Source organism: Drosophila ficusphila, unplaced genomic scaffold (assembly GCF_018152265.1).
Source record: "Drosophila ficusphila isolate 14025-0441.05 unplaced genomic scaffold, ASM1815226v1 contig_791, whole genome shotgun sequence".
NCBI lineage: Eukaryota > Metazoa > Arthropoda > Insecta > Diptera > Drosophilidae > Drosophila > Drosophila ficusphila.
In genome coordinates this window covers 14,359,750-14,378,595 of record NW_025064737.1, presented here as the reverse complement: position 1 = coordinate 14,378,595, position 18,846 = coordinate 14,359,750, and the positions used below count along the sequence as shown (strand labels likewise).

The 18,846-nt window shown below is 43.8% G+C and overlaps 3 protein-coding genes across 4 annotated transcripts; all 3 read right to left on the bottom strand.

The window, feature by feature from the left end:
• Window positions 1-78: 78 nt before the first annotated feature.
• On the bottom strand, window positions 79-5,436 carry LOC108087325 (protein glass). The gene is made up of 5 exons (XM_017184656.1): window positions 5,151-5,436; window positions 4,126-4,262; window positions 3,712-3,842; window positions 1,680-3,187; window positions 79-1,227 (listed from the first exon to the last, which is right to left on the bottom strand). The coding sequence occupies exons 2-5, from the start codon at window positions 4,169-4,171 to the stop codon at window positions 1,086-1,088; spliced, it is 1,827 nt and encodes a 608-aa protein (XP_017040145.1). The 5' UTR covers window positions 4,172-4,262; window positions 5,151-5,436; the 3' UTR covers window positions 79-1,085.
• A 4,323-nt stretch (window positions 5,437-9,759) lies between these two features.
• On the bottom strand, window positions 9,760-12,674 carry LOC108087381 (retinol dehydrogenase 14). 2 transcript variants are annotated; one of them, XM_017184722.2, is made up of 3 exons: window positions 12,521-12,674; window positions 10,683-10,821; window positions 9,760-10,621 (listed from the first exon to the last, which is right to left on the bottom strand). In XM_017184722.2, exons 2-3 carry the CDS (start codon window positions 10,813-10,815, stop codon window positions 9,891-9,893), a joined length of 864 nt encoding a protein of 287 aa, XP_017040211.1. In that variant the 5' UTR covers window positions 10,816-10,821; window positions 12,521-12,674; the 3' UTR covers window positions 9,760-9,890. The 2 variants fall into 2 exon arrangements, with proteins under 2 accessions (XP_017040211.1, XP_017040210.1); XM_017184721.1 differs by lacking the exon at window positions 12,521-12,674 and adding an exon at window positions 11,734-11,889.
• A 2,481-nt stretch (window positions 12,675-15,155) lies between these two features.
• On the bottom strand, window positions 15,156-18,468 carry LOC108087101. Its single transcript, XM_017184283.2, has 3 exons — window positions 18,158-18,468; window positions 17,777-18,100; window positions 15,156-17,689 (listed from the first exon to the last, which is right to left on the bottom strand). Exons 1-3 carry the CDS (start codon window positions 18,466-18,468, stop codon window positions 15,442-15,444), a joined length of 2,883 nt encoding a protein of 960 aa, XP_017039772.1. The 3' UTR covers window positions 15,156-15,441.
• Between the last annotated feature and the right edge of the window lie 378 nt (window positions 18,469-18,846).

The window sequence follows — 18,846 nt, the reverse complement described above, 5'->3', positions numbered from 1 at the left end:
TTTCTTATTTTTCCAAGACAAATTTGTGACGTTGGGAATTGGCGTGAAGTGCAACCCAAGTTAGTCATTATTTCATTATAATTTAAATTTTATATTTTATTCATACTTTTCTTTGATATACTCAAAAATTGGCTTAAATCAAAGCACCTGTCTTACATCTATATCTAAGTTAATCTTACTGGTATTTTAACAATATTCGTGTATAGGTTTTATATTTATTATGCCTTGGCAATTCCAATTTTAATTCTCGTTTTGGGTGCTGCTGTGTTTGTTGGTCTTATGATTCGTATTCATATCCGACTTAAATCCTATTTCGTTGGCTAATTTGGAATAGATTTATGCGTGTTTTCAACTACCTTATTATAGATTGGATGAATTAACTTGGACTCGATACATATTAAGCTAGGCGAATATAATAAATACAGTATGTATATGTATGTACAGTGCAGCTCTTAGGCCTACATTTGTTCGATTCTCCGCGATCCGACAGAAATTTGTATTTGAGCATTTTTAACTGCATTTGGGCTAGGATCAAGGAAGTGAGTATAATATCTTCAAGTTTTACTAGGATTACAATTCTTTAAAATTGACAATTTTTAAAAGGATGTTTGAAAAAGAATTTGAATAATTTCACTAAAGTAAGTAAAATAAAGTTTTTAATGAGGAATTTTATATCTCTATTGCAGCAGGTTAAATTGAAAATAGTATTTAAACCACACGTTTATATGTATAGGTATTAAATGATGTCAGTTTGAATATCGTACTGAAATCTTGTGTACTCCCCAGATATACTATCATTCGTTGGTTTGGTTCTCTTCTGGATGATTTTACCTATAGGTAAGACTTCTTTCTCGAAATCCCTCAGCTTCAAGCCCCTAGTAGAATCGTTCGAACTTGGGCGGCTTGTTGAGTGCGCAGAAATAATACCCTGAATAGTTTTGTGTGGCTCCGGGTGGAGTGTAATCGCCGATGCTGTAGTTACCGTAGTCGTAGTTGCCCATGTGGGCGTGGTGGTGATGGTGGTGCATGTGGTGGGTGTGCGGGGGGTGGTAGTGCTGGAAACCGCCTGCACTCCGTGGCTTTTGTCATGTGAGGAGGCTGTTGCCACCAGCACTTCCGCCCCCAGATGTGTCGCCTCCAACTCCTGTTCCACCGTTGCTGCCATTGTTGTTGTTGTTGTTGCCGTGGACGCGCATGTGCCGATTCAGATTTCCCGACTGTGAAAATCTGTGGTGAAAAGGGGTAAAGCAAGCAATTAGCACAAGTCTGCCTTCCAGGTTTTGGAACGGCCATTGCTGGCTGGAGTTCCAAAAAAAAAAATAGAACAATTTTTGGATTTGATTGGATTTCGTAAGATTAAAAATTATAATAAGAGCATAATGATGAAAAGGTTTCAATGAGATTTTCTTTTTTTGCGAACAATAACGCATTAAATAAAAGGAAATAAGCTGATTTGAATATATATATAATGTATGATATAATTCTATTTGTTTTTATTCAGTTATCTTCATTAAAGATACATTTGGTTGAAATCTAAAAAAAACGTGAATAAATGGGTTTAATCGTTAAATTTTAATAAATAAATAAATTCAACTACAACTATTCCAATATATCTCAAAATGTCTCAAAAATCATTAGATCCTGCGGATGTGGAAGGTGTAAATCTGGGGTGGACTCACCGGAGCAGGCAGAGCTTGCACTGGTAGGGCTTCTCGCCGCTGTGGATTCGCAGGTGCTTGGTGAGGGTGCTACTGTCCGAGAAGGACTTCTTGCAGGAGGAGCAGCGGTAGGGCCGTTCCCCCGAGTGGGTGCGCATGTGCGTGGTGACGCTGGAGCTCTGCGAGAACCGCCTGTCGCAGATGGGGCAGCGGAACGGCTTCTGGCCGGTGTGTGTGCGTACGTGGGCCGTCAGGTTGGCGGCCTGCGAGAAGCTCTTGTTGCAGTCGGGGCATCGATAGGGTCTTTCGCCGGAGTGCGTCCTCAGATGGGTCTTCAGGGTGCTGGGACGGGCGTAGGTCTTGCCGCACAGCCGGCACAGATTGGGCTTCATCTCGCCACCACTGCTGCCCTCGTCTCCGTCCAGGTCCTCGTTGCTATCCTCCTCGTCCTCGAAGCCGGAGAGGCTGAGACCCAAGGCGGCCGCCTGGTAACTGCTGGGACTCTTGTGTGGCGGCGTGTATCCCTGGTTGCCCACGCCCGTCGGGTAGTAGCCACCCAAGGCGGAGCTTGCCGGCGGCGACGGCGACTCCTTCTCGCCCACTGTCAGCGGCGGCAGGGTGGCTCCCAATCCCGTGGGTGCCGGCGCCCGGAAGTCCGCCGTAAAGGAGTACGTGGCCGAGGCGGGATAGTGACTGGGACTGAGGAGCGGTGGATATAGCACATTCACCGCCGCTGCCGCTGCTGCCGCCGAGGAGGAGTTGCTCGGCGGCGTCCAGTTCATCTGGGAGCACTGCATGGGCACTCCACTGGCATCCCCGGCCCCATAACCATGATGCATGGTCATGTTCATGCTGACATTCACACTCATGCTGGGATACATGGCAGCCGGCGGCGGAGGAGGAGGTGGAGCGCCTCCCGCACTGGTTTCGTAGTAGCAGGCGGCCGAGTTACCCGCTCCGGTGGAACCACCATTGCTCCCGATACTCTGGCCACCGCCTCCTTGGAGGAGCGAGTTGCCGCCGACGTGCGATGTCTGGGATTGGGATTGCTGCTGGTGCTGTTGGTGCTGCGAGTGCATCTGGCCGTGGTTGTGGGAATTGGGCGAGATGAGCATCTGGTGCGGATGGACCGTGTAGGAGAGCGATGCCTGGTGCGGATTGCCGGCGGCGAAGTTGTAGGAGGCGCCGCACGGCGAGAAGGGGAACAGACTGGGCAGCGGATCGATGTCCAGCGGCGGCAGGCCGGGAAACGTGGAGGCCATCTCGTCGGTGCTCCAGTAGCCGTGGTTACCCGCCGATCCTCCGCCCACGCCGTTGTTGCTGCTCCCGTTGCCGCTGCTCGCCGGCGGTGTGGTGCTGATCTGGATGTGGCCGCCGCCACCGATGCCCACGCCCACGCCGACGCCCACGCCAATGGTGGGATCAAAGCAGCCGCCGCAGTCGAAGTCGCTGCTGGTGAGCGAGGAGATGGGCAGGGCGGTGCTGCCCTGGCAGGATAAACAGCCGACGCAGGAAGCGGCGCACTCTTGCTGCACCAACGGAAGTGGAGCGGAAATGGAGACCAACACAAACCGGTTAGGAAAAGGCCATAACTAGTTTTAAATCTTAATAACTATTCATTCTCAAACACTCAGATTAAATCGTAATATTTTTATATATTAAAAATAAATGTGTGTAGATATGAACTTATAATTTTCAAAAATGTGTAATTTCTTTTTTTGCCAAAAAGGAAATAAAAAATTCTTTTAGTTTCTTAAAACTTTTAATGTAGTCAATAAATCTTTAAGTTTTCAATTTGTGGATATAAAATATTGATGTATGGCAAAAATTGAAGATATATTTCCCCTGATGCCAATAGTAAAATCAATGGTAAAATTATTTATTTTCATTTTAAGTTTTTTTCTTGACTAAATTAACTTTATGTACGTAATCACAGATTTAAATTTAAAAAGCTACCGATTTTGGCAAGGGATTCACAGCTTCAAATAGCACAACCGAACGCTTAGAGTTTCCCGGAGAGATTAAAACCAGGATTCAGGATTCCAGGACTCACCTGCGGGCTGTCCAGCGCCAAGCCGAACAGGGGATTGTTGGGCACATAGCCCGTCTCTGGTTCCACAGGACCGCCGTTTGAGACATCGCACGATATGTACATAGCTCCACCCTCTTGATCTTCCAGGGAATCTGCGCAGCCAAAAAAAGGACACGGTTTTAACAACTGGAAGTGCGCCAAGCCAGAGATGCTCGAAAACAGTTCCGTATCTTAGGGATACATTTTGCTTCTATGACAACCACTGTGCCCTTAGCTCCGCCCATCGACAAACACACACACTCACAAAAACAGCGAAACGAGAGACCGCCATTTGCTTTGCTCTCTTGACTCGCTTATTTGTATCTGTGTATCTGTACCTGTATCTGCACATTTGGCATGGAATCTGTGCAAAAGTGATTATTCGTGTCCACTCACCCAGAATTATGTTCAGGAGTTTGGAACCCTTATATAACAATCCCATGACATGACTCCAGTTCTGGAACGTTTGGGTTTGGGGCTCGTGGCTTTATTTCTGCTTTTTCTACGCTTCATCTTGATGCGTTAATTTCCAACTGCAAGGCGAAGATAGAAGATAATTGAAAGATACACTTCCAGCTCGGTGAATTAATCCTATGTAAGTTCGTTGTAAGGATTAAAACGAACTGTTTTGCATTCCGGCAATTAAATCTTAAATCACATATTTAAGGTCTGCTTTTAATTGGTTTTAAATTGTTATAATATCTATTGCAAAATATTGAATGAAAAAAAAAACATTTTAAATTAATTTTAGCTTTAATTAGATACAATTTACTTTAAAAGAAATTTTCGTTAAGTTTTACATTTTTATGTACAATTTGCATTAAAAGAATTATTTCTTAAGTTTTAAATTGTCATAATATTTATTGATAAACATTGAATTCAAAAAAATCTTTTAAATTAATTTAAACTTTAATTAGATAAGTTATTTTATGTACAACTCCTTTTAAAAGAATTATTCGTAAAGTTTATTACTTATCTAAAAAAAAAGTGAATGATTAATATCTTATTTTTTTTTCTAAGGTTTTAGTCCTCCACAAAGGATCAATTCAAAGGATCTCTTAGGTTTTAATCCTCCACAAAGGATCAATACAGCAATAACGCTTTTATTCTTAAAAAGAAAAACTTAAATAAAATTCAAAATTCTTTTCGTAAAAAATTCATTTGAAGCTGTTTAAATTGGAAATAAACCATAAGATCTTGTAGTTTCTGAATTAGGATAAATTTTGATTAACTGAAATTAACCAATTCTCAAATGTATAAAACGGGTTTATATGAACTACAAGTTTTTGTAGTTAATTCAGAAGAATATAAGTTTGTTTGTTATATCCTGTTTGTTTTGATGGAGCTTAAATATATAGTTCAAGAATTTTAAAACCTTTTCCAGACTGATTACACAATGTTAATTTTAACCATTTTCGCACCTTTGAAATATATTCACAATTAACATGATCTGAAGAACACAAACAGAACAGGATACTAGAACTTGGTTTTCAAATTTTGTTTTTAAACTTTTTTTTTATTAATTTGTTATTATGATTTTTGGACGCGGCAGTTCTTTCACACGATCGTTGTTCACCGATTAGATATTTCTATTTGATTTGGGAGCCGTTGTGCAAGTTTTGAGTTTTCGAGTTGAGTGCGGGGCAAGAAGCGACTTTTGGCGAGGAGCATAAGACGGCGACTAATTGTCAGTTTCAGTTCGAGGCACCTCGGCCCAATATCGACTGACGTATCGGCAGAGCGGCAGCAAAGCGACAACCACAGAGGAAGAAGCAGGGCGCAAACAAAAAAAAAAAAAAAAGAAATACTCACTTAATTATAAACAAGCGACAAAAGGGCGCAAAAGACAACGGCAGCAATGTGGCAACAACAATCTCGCTCGCACTCACGCCCAAGTCGAGATACTCGTATAATGACACAAGTACCCACAGCACTACACACTCGAGAGACCCTTGCTCGAAGCACCCCATACTATACTATACCGTACTATACCCACACTATACCATACTATAGTATATCCCATGGCATACCCACTCCAGATCGCCGTGCATCCACCACCACAACAACGTTGCCGTCATCGTTGTCGGCCAACCAATGCGCTCCGTCTACCGGCTTTTGCGGCTACTACCCCTCTGCCAAATCCACAACCCTCCTCCACTTCCTCCGCCTCCTCTGCCGATCCCGCCCAGTCCGAGTTTCAGGCCCATTCATACGTGGCCGGCAACATCGGCTGAGGAGCGAGCAACAGCGGCAGCAGTTTTCAGTAGTTTTTATTTGTCACTTAATATCTTTACAGCTCGACACCAGATACCAATGAGACAGGCGGAAAAAAAGGGTACACCTATAAAAAATGTAAAGATTAAATATGAATAAGTTCACAACTGTGGGGATAGTTTAAAACTTAGAAAGATATTTAAATTTAACTAGGTTGAATGGATCAATATATTCAAACATGAACCATTCTCTAAATAAAATGCATTTTGTCAGACTGTGAAAACTATTTCCAGAGTGTTGTATTTTAAGAAGTTTCTTATTTTGAAATAATTTAGATTTTATCTTTATAATAAATAATTAATAATAATAAATATTTCCAACTCAACCTAAAAACAATGTTTTTTTTAGTATTAAACCCTCCCTTTACAATTGAATTTTTGAGTAGCTCAACTTTTCTCTCAGTGCAAGGGTTATCGGAGGGCGGGCTAAGGGGTAGTTGGCATGGACTTGCCAACCATTGATCGTCTTCGTCGGCATTCTGCTTCCTTCGCTCCATTGTTCTGTGGTTAAGTGAGGCAGTCCGCTGGGCCAAGTCGGCAACCCCCTGACTGCTTCTGTAACTTGTATCTTTGTACCTGGCCGTCTGTATCTGCTTCTGTTGCGTGTATCTTTGTATCTCCGATGCTAATTCTCAGTTGTAGCGCGGCCAATGACGACTGTCTATCGATCGATGCTCTTGTCGCCGGGCCGACAATTGTGAATAGTTTGAATGTTATTTGATAGTTCGATTTGTGGTTGCAGCAGAAAAAGCAGGGAATAAATGACAAACCAGATGGATGGGCGAAGAAAAAAATTGTGAAACATATTTGTCTATCCCAGATGTAGGTAGATTTACACAGGCTTTAATGCAATACAGTCTTTAAGTCTTTAAGTCGATCCGCAGCAAAAAGAAAAAGTTCACACGCCCAAAATTGAATTCAGCAATTGACAAAATCAGTTGAGTGCAAAGGCTTGCACTGATCGCACACATATCGAGCTATATCCCCCATATCGGCTTACCTTATCGATGGGAATTTCAGGTCAAACCCAGCCAGCGTCGTGTGTGTTAAAATCAGATCCACAGTCCGATCAGATCCGAACCAGTTTACTTTTTTTTCGGTTTCGGTATCGGTATCGGTTTCATGTCAACAACTTGGCTAAGGACATGAGCCTGTCTCCGCTGCTGCCGATTGTCAGAACGGATTAGGATCCGCTCCTTGAGGTAGCTGGTAGCCAAGTCAATCTGGGTATCAATAACAATTAGAGCGAGATCCCTCAGGTCCTCAGGTGTGTTCAGGTGTCAGCTGATCAAACTGGCGCGGTAAAAGCTTCTCCCTCGACTGACCGCAAAAGCTAATGATTCTCTGAATTTGCTACAAATAAAGCCGCTGGGTAAATATATCTTAAGGCACCCTCTCCAAGGACCTGTTATCACACCAGCCCATCAACCACCTTATCGCAGCACGTGGAACTGTTTGCATTGAGGCTCATCGGTGGCCGTTCTGTTTGTTTTGCGTATTTGAGTTGCCAAACAATGGCAGGACATGATCCCAATGATTTCCCATCCCATCCCTCCCCGAGATTTCCATGTTGCCACCAGCAACACACATTTCCCTCATTTTCATTTTGCGCTATACGTCCGAGTATATTTTTTGTTCTGTTCTGTTCAGTTCAGTTTGGTTTATTTCATTTCATTTCTTTTGCCTTCGCCGCTCTGTATTCCGTTGTGTATTGGCGAGGCTTCAAAAATCAATGAAATACTTTTCGGGCGGCACTGGTGGGGCTTCTCCTGGTTTCGGCTGCGCTTTGCTTTTTATGCTGCCACTCAAGTCATTCAACATGTTAATGCCATTCGGTCATACTAGATGCCATGCCGGCTAAAACGAGCTAAACCAATGGGCCAAAAGCGGGGATTGTTACCGATGGCGGTGGTTTGCAATTATTGGTAGTTTATTTAACATTTCATTATCTTTAAAGTAATTTATTTTAGCAGAGGGTACCTATTTAAAATGAAAACCTAACTAACTAATTTTAATTGAACATCTAAAACGTGGCTTTGTGCAAACAATTGAAAACTGGAGAAAATCTGAAAAAAATCAAAGATCTAGAAATGGACCACATTCCACATTAAAATTTATTAAAAACTGGTAAAATTTAAGGCTTTAAAAGTCCATTAAGAAATCTATCACAAACGTTTAAAGGCAAGGTGCTTTAAAATCTGGCCAAAATTGGTAAAGTTATGGACAGTTCAAGAATTTACTTTTTTCATTATTTTTGGATGTCTTTCCATTACAATTTGTTATTGACAGGAATGCTTTGGCTTGGAGTATTACTAGGAAATTTTGTTTACTTTTAAATAACATTCGGTATCACTGGATTGTCAACTACTGGACTCTATATGGTTTCTATGATATGCCATAGGGCTTAGTGGAAATTGTAAAGTTGACGAAATGGAGTCCTTGGGACATCTGCGAGTGCGATTGGGCCGACAACTCACGCCCTCGCAAAAGGAGAGTATCGATGACCGCGTGACAGGCGCAGCCGTTGCCAGTTGACATTTGCCGGACAGGATGGAGAAGGACGAACCGCAGTCCTGACAGCTGGACGATCCGGGATCGGGACTGTCGCATAACCCACTTCTTATTAAAAACCTAAGCCAGCTTATTAAATGCGCGCGACTTATTACAAACCCTCGAGTGGAAGTGCATATATGGTAAGTACGGCCGAAGGACTCCCCCAAGAAAAGGAGACAACTACTTGAATTACAGCTGAACTTGGCCACAACAATGTCCTTTCGTCCTTTTTGGGATGTGAGTACACTTGAGTGAAGCGCGCCAAATTGAATTTGTAAGGCGATACCTTTGGAAAAACAAAGAGGGGCTCCCAACCAGAAGGGTTCACCACTGGTATCGCTTATCAATGGAGTTACCATCCTCGCTGACTGAAGGACAAGCCAATGCAGCAATAAAGATGCACTCTCTGTTTGTTTTTTATTAGGGAATCACTTCCGCAAACAAATGCTGCGAGCAGATCTAATTGCTGATGAATTAGTTTCTCACAGTAGCGAATTGTGGGCGTCGAAGGGGCGTTTTGTCCCTCAATTATCTGCGGTGCCGCACGCTCCGTTATCTTTAATGCCATTTTGGCGAACCGCAAATGATTATCCTGTAATCCCTTGGATAAATATTAAATTTCAATTACGCCATTTAACATATTATTAGCCACCGATCGGCACTATCATCATCGCCGAGCAGGTCACGTGCCCATCGAGTAGCTGATAATAATCTACCGAAAAGCGAACAACCGCAACCCTAATTCCCTCTGCAAATATAATATAGATGTGGTGACAACCAGCCGAGGATGCGACTGCAATTTTATCAGATTATATCCTCCGGTGGAATCCCCTGGGAATCCTCCCTCCTCACCCTCGTCAACAGGTGAGTGAGCCCGGCGAAATTTTGTGTGAGAATTTTTTGGCTTTTCCCCGCTTTCGTTCCCTTTTCCTTGTGGATCGGGTTACTCTTCCCGATTGGCGCTGTGATTTGTCGTTCTCGGCAATTCTCATGAAACGAAATCGAAACATTATGTCCAGGATAGCCAGCTCAGTTGGAACAATTTAACGCGATTCGTATATTTAATTTTCTGTTTCAATATTGGTTTACCTTGCAGTTAGTTTCCAAAATTAAATTCGGGGTCAAACAAAATGTTTTTCACTAAGTATCTTTGCCAAGCTAAAGCTTTATAAACTAAAAAATATTTAATACTATAAAGCAAAGATTAGATTTTAAATTTTTATTTATTGAGATGAAAAACTTAGGCTACATTAAACTCCCCCTTAAAAACAAGAAAAGCAAATCAGTTAAATGCGCATGGGCGCTGTGCACTATCCTTTAACCCCAGATAACCATTTAGATCTTGGGGTCCTGAGGTGTGATCTTGGCGATCTTCAAGGACTCCTCCCAGATCTTGAGACCCTTCTCCTCGTCGAGGGCAGCGGCATTGAGGGTGGCCTCCTTGCAGTCCATGAAGTACTTGCCGGACACGTTGGCCACCTCGTCGGACGTGGCCAAGTAGATGGTGGTCTGGGCTCCGGCCTTGGTGGTCTTGAAGAAACCCTTCGTGATGGCCATCATGGGCAGGTTGAGGGGGAAGGGCACGTTGCGCCAGATCCCGGAGTCGATCATGCCGGGGTGCAGGAAGTTCACGGTCACCTTGGTGCCCTCCAGCCGCTTGGCCAACTCACGAGCGAAGTAAATGTTGGCAAACTTCGAAACGTAGTACAAGTAGGCGGCAGGGAAGGTTCCAATGGGATTCAACTTGGCCAAGTTGACCGAGGACAGGCGGTACAACTCCGAGGCCACGATCACAATGCGAGCCGGAGCGCTCTTCTTCAGCACATCGATGAGCAGGTGGGTCAGCAAGAAGGGGCCGTAGTGGTTGGTGGCCATGGTCAGCTCCACTCCATCCTCACTCGTCTGACCGCGGAAGGCCAAGGCCATGCCGGCGTTGTGGATCAGCACATCGATCTTGGGCTCCGTCTTCACGATATCAGCGGCGAACTCCCGCACTGACTTCTGGGAGCCCAGATCCAGTTTCTTAACCAGGATCTTATTGTTGTTCGTCTCCTTGACAATCTCATCTGGGAATTGGAAAATTAAAGATAAGAATTTATTACTCTATATTTATTTTATCCCACTTACCCTTAACTGCATTGGCAGTCTCCAGGTTCCTGCAAGCCATGATAACACGGGCTCCTCGGCCAGCCAGATCCTTGGCCGTCTCCTTGCCAATTCCGCTGTTGGCGCCAGTAATGATAACGGTCTTGCCCTCCATCTTAGTCTGTAATAAATGTCAGAGGTTAATCAGTTAATACGGGGACGTTATTCAAAATTACGGGGTCTTGGGTGTTCGGAAAAATGTTTACAATAGTAATTAGTACGCTCAAAGCCACAGACTCGGTAATCGCAGTCCGTGTGGAACAGAAGGTATCTTAGTTTCTATAGCCATTAACCGGGCTCTTAATTGCCGTCCGGCTGAGAGCTTTCTGTGAATCACAGGTAAGCGATCGCCCAGATTGTAACCGAGATACTAAAGCTTAGACAATATACTGTCAGGTGGTAACTGTATCTCACAGATCTGACGTACCTGCATCTCTCAAAAGGTGTCTAATTAAATCTGTAATTAAGTCGACGCGTCACAACTGACCAATATAGTAACAAGTTTACGGAAAGATTAACAAGCCGTGAGTTCGTAGCAATTAAATTTGGCATACTTAGAATTAATGACAGGCTTCAGAATTTAATAAGTTTCATTGGGTTTTTCCAGATAATAAGAACTTTTCCTAAGACCGAGCTTTACGAAAATAATTTGAGTAGTTATTGAAATCTCGACTATGACATAAAATATTGTGTCTATGAACTTTGCTTAGTGACCAACTACCTATAAACAAATCTATGAATAAAGCTCTTTGTTTTAACTTTTATACGTCGGCATAAAAATTATATGTAAACAATATATATGAAAGCAGTATATACCTATATATACAAACAATATATATATTTAAACAATTATAATAATTATGCCGACTGTATATACAAAGTCAGGGAAGAATTTGCTGCGGAAGTGGAAGTACAGCAAAAGTTAGAATTATTCAGTTCGCATCACAATTTCAAGGCGTGGGGATTTTAATTTGGGAAATCATGGTTACTGTGGGCTTTAGATTTTGGCTTTTGGGGGAGGTTTTTTCATTACCTCGGTGAAACATCGTCCAGATGTAATTCGCAGATAGAACCGAATGCTCATCAGAGTGGCCACAATTGCGGCCAACAATGTCATGATTAAGATGTCGCGCAAATAATGCTCGGTTGGCAGAAAACCGAAGATGAAACCCATCCTACAAATATTCCGAGTTGTGAATACTACATGTGTGTATATCCGTGTCAATATGCAAATCAGATTATATAATATCGGTGGTAGCGAAGGCCAGACGGTTTGTCTTAGGGCTTGACGAAACGGGTTTGGTTTTGGGTTTTGAGGTTTAATTTTTGGGTTATCGGTTAGTTAGGAAAGGTTTTCACAACTCAAATCGTTTATCAGAGTCTGTCAAATAATCGATTTGGGGGACTGTTGTGAAAACTTACACTTTCACTTTCACACATGTGCGTAATTATGGCTTATTATGATGAAACGCCGAAAAAACAGCAGACAGCAAAGTTCATTGGCAGCCAAAACGAAAGAAGGTTGAAAAAGAAAGCAAGTCTGAAGTTTCATGTAGTTTTGGGTTTCTGGTTATTTTTTCTTTTTGTTATTTTTCGCTGTCCACGTCACAAAGATTTCCGAGTGCTTTCCTCGAGACTCGAAGGCTGAAGTCTGGTTACGCTTGCATGAGCCGCTTAAGAACCCACAGATCTTCCCCGAAGAACCCCGCCCTGAATGCAGCCTCAAAAAGATCCATGAAAAGAAGTCTAGAGCTGACCTGTTTTCGGCTTTTGTTAACTGATTTTCGCCAGTCACCGACTAGTTTTTAGTGCACACTCACCTGTTTTTCTTTTTTGGCTCTTGGCTGATCTATAATTTATTGCCACTGCTGGTGGACTGCACTTTGGACTGTCTGCGGAATGAATCGAAATCGGAAGATTCAAAAGCTGGCCACAACCTTCGCCTTGAACGACTGCTCGGAGACTGAAATCGGAATTCCGACTTTAAAGCCGAGGCTGCGGAGAATGCGCGATCGTCTCCACCGGTTTAGTATTGCCATAGTCGCGGTGATTTTGTTATTTCAGTTATAGCCATGGTAACAGGTTAGCCGTTTTCATGGCTCCTCTTTGCGCCCGTCTTCACTCGCGGCTCACCTGGAAAGAAAGAGCAAAGCGAGGAGGAGAAAAACTAGTTACCAACAGTAAGAGAAAGATCTGGAGAGTGGCTTTTGCGGAAAAGTGGGTCTGGAAAAGCCACCTGGCGGGAGCTTCAGCAAGCTCCGCCATGGTAATGTGGCTCAAATAACGAGCTTGCAATTATGTAGAAAATTATGGTTAGAAATTTTTTACTGTAATAAACAATACTTAATTACTATTCCAGTAACTGGAGATTATCATGAGCCAGTTAAGGGGCACAACTAGTGTGACGGCCTAAAAAAATGGTGATTTTTGGGAATTTTTATAAAAAAAACTACTTGATCAATTCTTTTCAAATTTTCAGAATATATTGTAAGGGTTTGTAAAACGCCTTACAAGTTTGAGTGCAGGAGAGCCGCATAGCAACAGCGGGATGCGCGGCGTGCAGAATAAAAAGGGAAATAACGGTGCAAAGGACTTTGGACTCAATGCTGCGGTGAGTCTGCAGACTTTGGACCCAATAACGGTGAGTCTGCGGACTTCGGACCCGCGCAAAGAGGAGAGACCGTGAACTAACGGTACCGTTCTGGACTTTGTACCCGTTATAACGGTGAAGTTCTGGACTTTGTACCCGTTATAACGGTGAAGTTGGCGGACTTTGGACCAGCACAAAGAGGAGAGACCGTGAACTAACGGGATTTGTGCTGCCCTTTGGACCCGATCACGCCACTTGTCCTGCACTGTGGACCCAGTCACGCCACCGAAGGAGGGAAATAACGGGACCAGGGTGGCATATAAAAGGAGGACGCGTGCAGGAAGCTGGACAGTCAAGTGAAGTCGTGCAGCGAGATCGTACCAACGCGAGTGAAACCCCAAGGAGAATACCAAGTGCCAAATAATCCGGAGTCAAGATCGCCGAGTCAAGAAGCCCAACGACGGTCACGTCTACATAAGCTGAGACTGCCAAGCTGAGATCCCGAGGGTACAAGGTAAGTTGTAGGGTGCGTCTACGAGTCTCGAAATCGACGAAGTTGGTGGAGTCTTGGCAGTGGATGTTGTGCGAAAGGTACCCGGCGTCGGTTTCCCATGAAAGATTGAGAACCTGCTGAGGGCCAGGCCGACGAAGATCCAGTGGAGTTGTGCGAAAGGTACCCGGCGTCGGTTGCTCATGAGAGATTGAGGACCTGCTGAGGGCCAGGCCGACGAAGTCCCGACCGAACTCCGGGGTGGAGCGAAGAGTGGTGACTGCAGGCATCACTGCTTAGCCCCGCTAGGGAGGTTCTGCCTAACATCCTCCAAGGTTGTGAGAGGCTCGTAGCGTGCCTAATACGCGACCGGTGCCCGAAAGACTCGGCAAGGCAGAGGACGCACGACAGGCGTACCGCCGTAGAGTCGACGTGGGAGCCACTACCGGCGTCGACGAGGGAGATCGAGTCATCAAACAGCAGAACCACGAACCAAATATCGAGCTATAAATCTACGTACAATAAACCCAACAAGTATTCCTAAATCTAACCTAACTCTGTGTTATACTTTGGTCTCGGGGTTACGCATCAATAAATTTGGTGGGACGAACACACAAACTCATCTGAGCTAGCCGCACGTTCACGTAGCGAGCGGAGAAATAAAAGCAGTTCGTTACAATATTTATACATGTTTGAAGAATATACAGTAAAATTTTTAAAGAAAAAAATTAAATATTTCTTATGCTAGAGCCGATCTCCAACGGCGCTAAAAAAAAAAGTGCCCCAACTGCTGCAGTGATTCCGGCCTTCTCCGTGGATGAAATCAAAAAATGAAAAATTCTCGTTAAACTAGATGATATTGTCCATACAATGACCTACGATAAATAAAAAATATCAAAAATTGACAAAATGGCGGCGTTTAAAAAAATAAGAATCGAATTTTACCCAAAATTTTGGTCGTTTTTGGCCTGCCAAAATTCGATTTTTGATCGGATCAAAAAACCGATAGGTCATTGTAGAGAGGACTATATATAGAACATCTAAAAAAAATTTGATAGTGATCGGATCATTAGTTTTTGAGTTATCACTGCAGCAAATTCGGAAAATGCAGTTTCGAGAAAAACGCGTTTAAAGATAAAATGATCGTATTTACTGCTATACGAGCGGCTGCTCTTAAAATTGCTATAACTCAAAAACTATTTAAGATATCGATTTGAAATTTTAATATGTTATTTTTAAAGGTGTAATCTACCAAAATATGAAAGAAAAAAAAAAAAGATTTTTTTGAAATGTCACACTAGTTGTGCCCCTTAAAGAAAGTAATCTTATAAAAATGATATAACTTTCCTAGAGAAAATAAGAACAATTTAAAAAGTAAGTAGTTATTTATTTTCTGGTTCTTTATTTTATCATACGGTAATTCATGAGCTAGTACAATATTAATAGCTCAACAATCTAGCATAAGCTTATCTAAAGCCATTCTAGTTCGTTGTCTAAGTCCTGCGTTTTTTACTTGAATGAGATAATTCCCCAAAAATTATCTATCAAATAAGCGTCATTTAAATGCAATAATCACTTTGTTGTACACAATTAAATATTTACATTACATTTTAATGCTGATAGTTTACACAAGTTATTTAAATATCGTAATACAAATGTTTCTACTTCTCGATCCAGTTTTCCCTGCGAGGTTTTTGGGTTGGTGTTTCCGTTTCCAGGTGTTTGGTCAACGTATTATACCACTCATTCATATGGTTGGAGATGATATTAATGAAGCGGCTCACCTTTGATTTTACTGTGCTTACAAGACTGTCGGAGAGATGTGTTATACTGTGCTTCTTGCCAGAAGTCTGCGTCTTGCTACCGATTTTCATAATCGTGGATTCCTTCTCCTCTGTGGGTTGGGTAATGTCCTTCTCGGGATCCTGATCCACTTTGTACTCGTAGAAGGTATATCTTCCCAGAGGCAACATCTCCTCGCGATCTGACTTATCGATTGCATTCGAGCGGAGTTCGTTTAGAGAATTTGTTTCGCTTATCGCACGACGTCTTCGCATTGCTGGAATATCCCACCAGGAAGTAATTCCTTCGTCGGCTACCTTCTGTGGAAGTTTCTTGTGCAGAGTTGGGGCTGCGTTCTTGGTTCCAAAAAGGTCTTGTGTGGGAGATTTCTTTTCCGGGTTTCCTGTCTCAAGCGAAGTTTCCCGCAATGCCTCATCGCCTAGGGAAAACTCATGTTCATGTTCGTTGATGTGGCTAAGGAAATGCTTTCCCAACTCCTTTTGGGCCTGCAAAAAATCGTTGGCCACGTGACCTATTTTGGAGTGACGTCGCCTGACAGTTGGCACTGGTTCCACATCCACTTCGGCTTCTTCAGCTGGCTTGGCTTGTAATTGCGTACCCTTGGCCATGGTGGCCTTGCTGGAGAAGGGTTCCGGAAAGAGCAGCGAGTTCAAGGTGGCTCCCAGATTCAGTCGCTTACTTGGTTTGGGAGCAGGCAAGGCCTCAAAGAATTCCGTGGGCAGGAGACGCAACTTTCCACGTCCTTCTGTTTGCTCAGCTTCCTGCTCCTGTTCATCTTCTTTATCCTCAGCACGCTGCATGATCTTCAGCTGGTTTCTGGACTTGGTTCTACGTTTCTTGGGCACTTCTTGTTCAGCTTCCTGCTCGTTCTCCTCACCATCAACACTCTCTATGTGCTTCAGATGCACATCACCTTCTGGAAGTCGTGTATAAGTAGGTACTTCCTCCGATTTCTCCCCTACAGGCTTAAAGAACTTCTCCTCATCGAACTCGTCAAAGTCGAAGAGGGGCTTGCTTTTCCTTTCTGGCTTACGAATCTCAGTAATCTTCTTGGTCATTGCTGTCTTTTTACCTTGGCGGTTGTAGAAGAACGGTCCCGAATAGCTGGAAGTGCTACGTTTGGATCGCTTGTTGATTACATCGCGGGTTTCTTCAAGGACCTGATACAACCAGGCCAAAGCTTTGTGGGGCTTTACCTTTTCATTGGTGACACTCGATTCCCTCTTCGCGGGACCCACATCCTTGAAATGCTGCAAAAGACGATCGAGAAGGGTATCTGGAGTCTCCTGACTATTGGGCACAAATCGTCTACTGCGATTTATGGAACTCTGAACAGATCCCTTTGCAACCGCAGTTTCTTCGATTAATCGCTGTAGCAACCGATCGGCGGAACTATATTTGTAAGTACGAGTCTTTTCCTTAGAGGATTCCACGCTTGAATCGCCTGCCTCGATTTCCGTGAATTGACAGTGCTCCAGATTGACATCGGGTAATACCCAGAAACTCACCGACATGCTGGGTGTGATTAATTGCAGTGGCTTACTTGGGTCGATGGGTTTAATCAAAGGACGCAAGGTAGTATTTAGATGCAAAGGAACATTATTCAGCTGGACGCGTTGATCCAAGCCCGTAAGGACATACTGCCAAATTTCGCTACTTGTCAGTTTGGCGCTCTTAACCGTAATCGTAGTCGGCTGCTCCTCCGTATTGACCACCATGAAAGCCAATCCACCAGATACGGCATTCGCACAATGGGTATACAACTTGTTGGTCGGCGCAAAAACATTCAGAGGTAGGGCAGGGAACACCCTTGATCCCATAACCTTCTTAAACAGCGCGGTCACATACAAACTGAAGTTGGGGCGCTCAAAGTCCAATAAGGTCATCCGCTTGAAGATCACATCGAAACCGCTGGTGGCCGCATCGCCCATTGTTTGGGCCCATCGCAGGGCATCCGTGGTCTCATCGCCGACCAATCTTTGCGAGGATCTCTCCTCCGGCAGTGTCAACCACAAAGGAACACGCTGTTGTTGCAGAACGCGCAGGGCGGGATCGCTGTCGTACAGGTAGCTACCCAAACTCGTCTTTGGCAACATGTTGGCAGGCCTTAAAAAAAGGGAAATAATCATAAGTTTGTATTGAAGTTACTAGGTATAATGAGGTTATTAAAATAGGAAGAAGAAAACAACTTACTGTGTCCAACCAAAGGCTGCATTTAGATCCTTGGACATGTCCACGTATCTCTTGGTTTCATCCGCACTGCTTCCTGCTGAAATGTCCGCTCCCATTAACCGCCAGTCGTCTACATAGGGCTTAAATGTATCCGTCATCAGTTTAAGGGTTCGAAGCTCTTGGATGTAATCCTTGGCCCTGGCAGTGCCAAAACTTGTGCCCAGCTGCCAGATGCAATCGGTGATGCCCACCATATAGGATGTGTTCAGGATCTTCAGAGTGTGCATCGAGTCCCACTCATCGGGAGCATATGGAACCGGAATAATCATGGTCCAGTTTACGGCACTTCGGAAGAAAGTTTAATGATGAAAAGGACATAAAAAGAGTAAACTTCAAACTTACCGGGTCCATCGATTAAATCCCTTCCAGATGATCTTGCTAGGATTTCGCAGCCTGGTAGGTGCATTACTAGCAAAATAGAAGTCGCCCACGAACTTTATATGGGCATCCCCAAGCAGATTTGCCAGGTTGGTGACCCCCTTCCGATTCTTACCATCCAAGGCATCATACAGGTCCTCTGGCTTTACGGCAAAACTCACGAATTTCTCGTTGACATCGTTGAAGGGACGATTCACATTAAGCTGGACCAAGGTGTCCGCCCAACAAACAATCGCCAGGCTGACCAAGACCAAAGCCAAGCGCAGGTACCACATACTTTAATCCAGAATTGGAGGTTCGGTTAGAATGATTGGAGACCGACCCGCTGCTAGATGGCTCCACAACTGACCGGATTTCTAGAATGACCACCTCTAAATAAACTCCCCGTTTGTTTCAACTTCCACAGAATTTCGCTGCAATACGCAAGAATTTTCCGCTGAGCGCTGCCCTCAATGTGATGACCTTTTTGCGATCCGCCGCCAACGTAACCCAAACCCACATGAAAGTGGGCCGTGGGTTGGAATGCTGCGTTTATCAATGAACCGTAAGGTGACCCACTAAGGTTGGGGTTAGACCTCAAAGGCCATACTCTTGGACATCCTCGCACCCGGTCACGGTTTGTTTTTGTTAGAAGTCGGGAAACCATGGCCATA

Bases quoted from the DNA above. Each gene is read 5' to 3' on its own strand.
- LOC108087101 (XM_017184283.2), bottom strand. From the start codon at position 18,468: ATGTGGTACCTGCGCTTGGCTTTGGTCTTGGTCAGCCTGGCGATTGTT. The intron at 18,101-18,157 runs GTAAGTTTGAAG...TTTCTTCCGAAG, and splicing joins GGATTTAATCGATGGACCCG to TGCCGTAAACTGGACCATGA. The intron at 17,690-17,776 runs GTAAGTTGTTTT...CCTTTTTTTAAG, and splicing joins GCAGCCTTTGGTTGGACACA to GCCTGCCAACATGTTGCCAA.
- LOC108087381 (XM_017184721.1), bottom strand. From the start codon at position 11,874: ATGGGTTTCATCTTCGGTTTTCTGCCAACCGAGCATTATTTGCGCGAC. The intron at 10,822-11,733 runs GTAATGAAAAAA...CATTTATTACAG, and splicing joins CTGGACGATGTTTCACCGAG to ACTAAGATGGAGGGCAAGAC. The intron at 10,622-10,682 runs GTAAGTGGGATA...TCCAATTCCCAG, and splicing joins GACTGCCAATGCAGTTAAGG to ATGAGATTGTCAAGGAGACG.
- LOC108087325 (XM_017184656.1), bottom strand. From the start codon at position 4,171: ATGGGATTGTTATATAAGGGTTCCAAACTCCTGAACATAATTCTGG. The intron at 3,188-3,711 runs GTGAGTCCTGGA...CCGTTGGTGCAG, and splicing joins TGGCGCTGGACAGCCCGCAG to CAAGAGTGCGCCGCTTCCTG. The intron at 1,228-1,679 runs GTGAGTCCACCC...TTTTCACCACAG, and splicing joins TGCAAGCTCTGCCTGCTCCG to ATTTTCACAGTCGGGAAATC.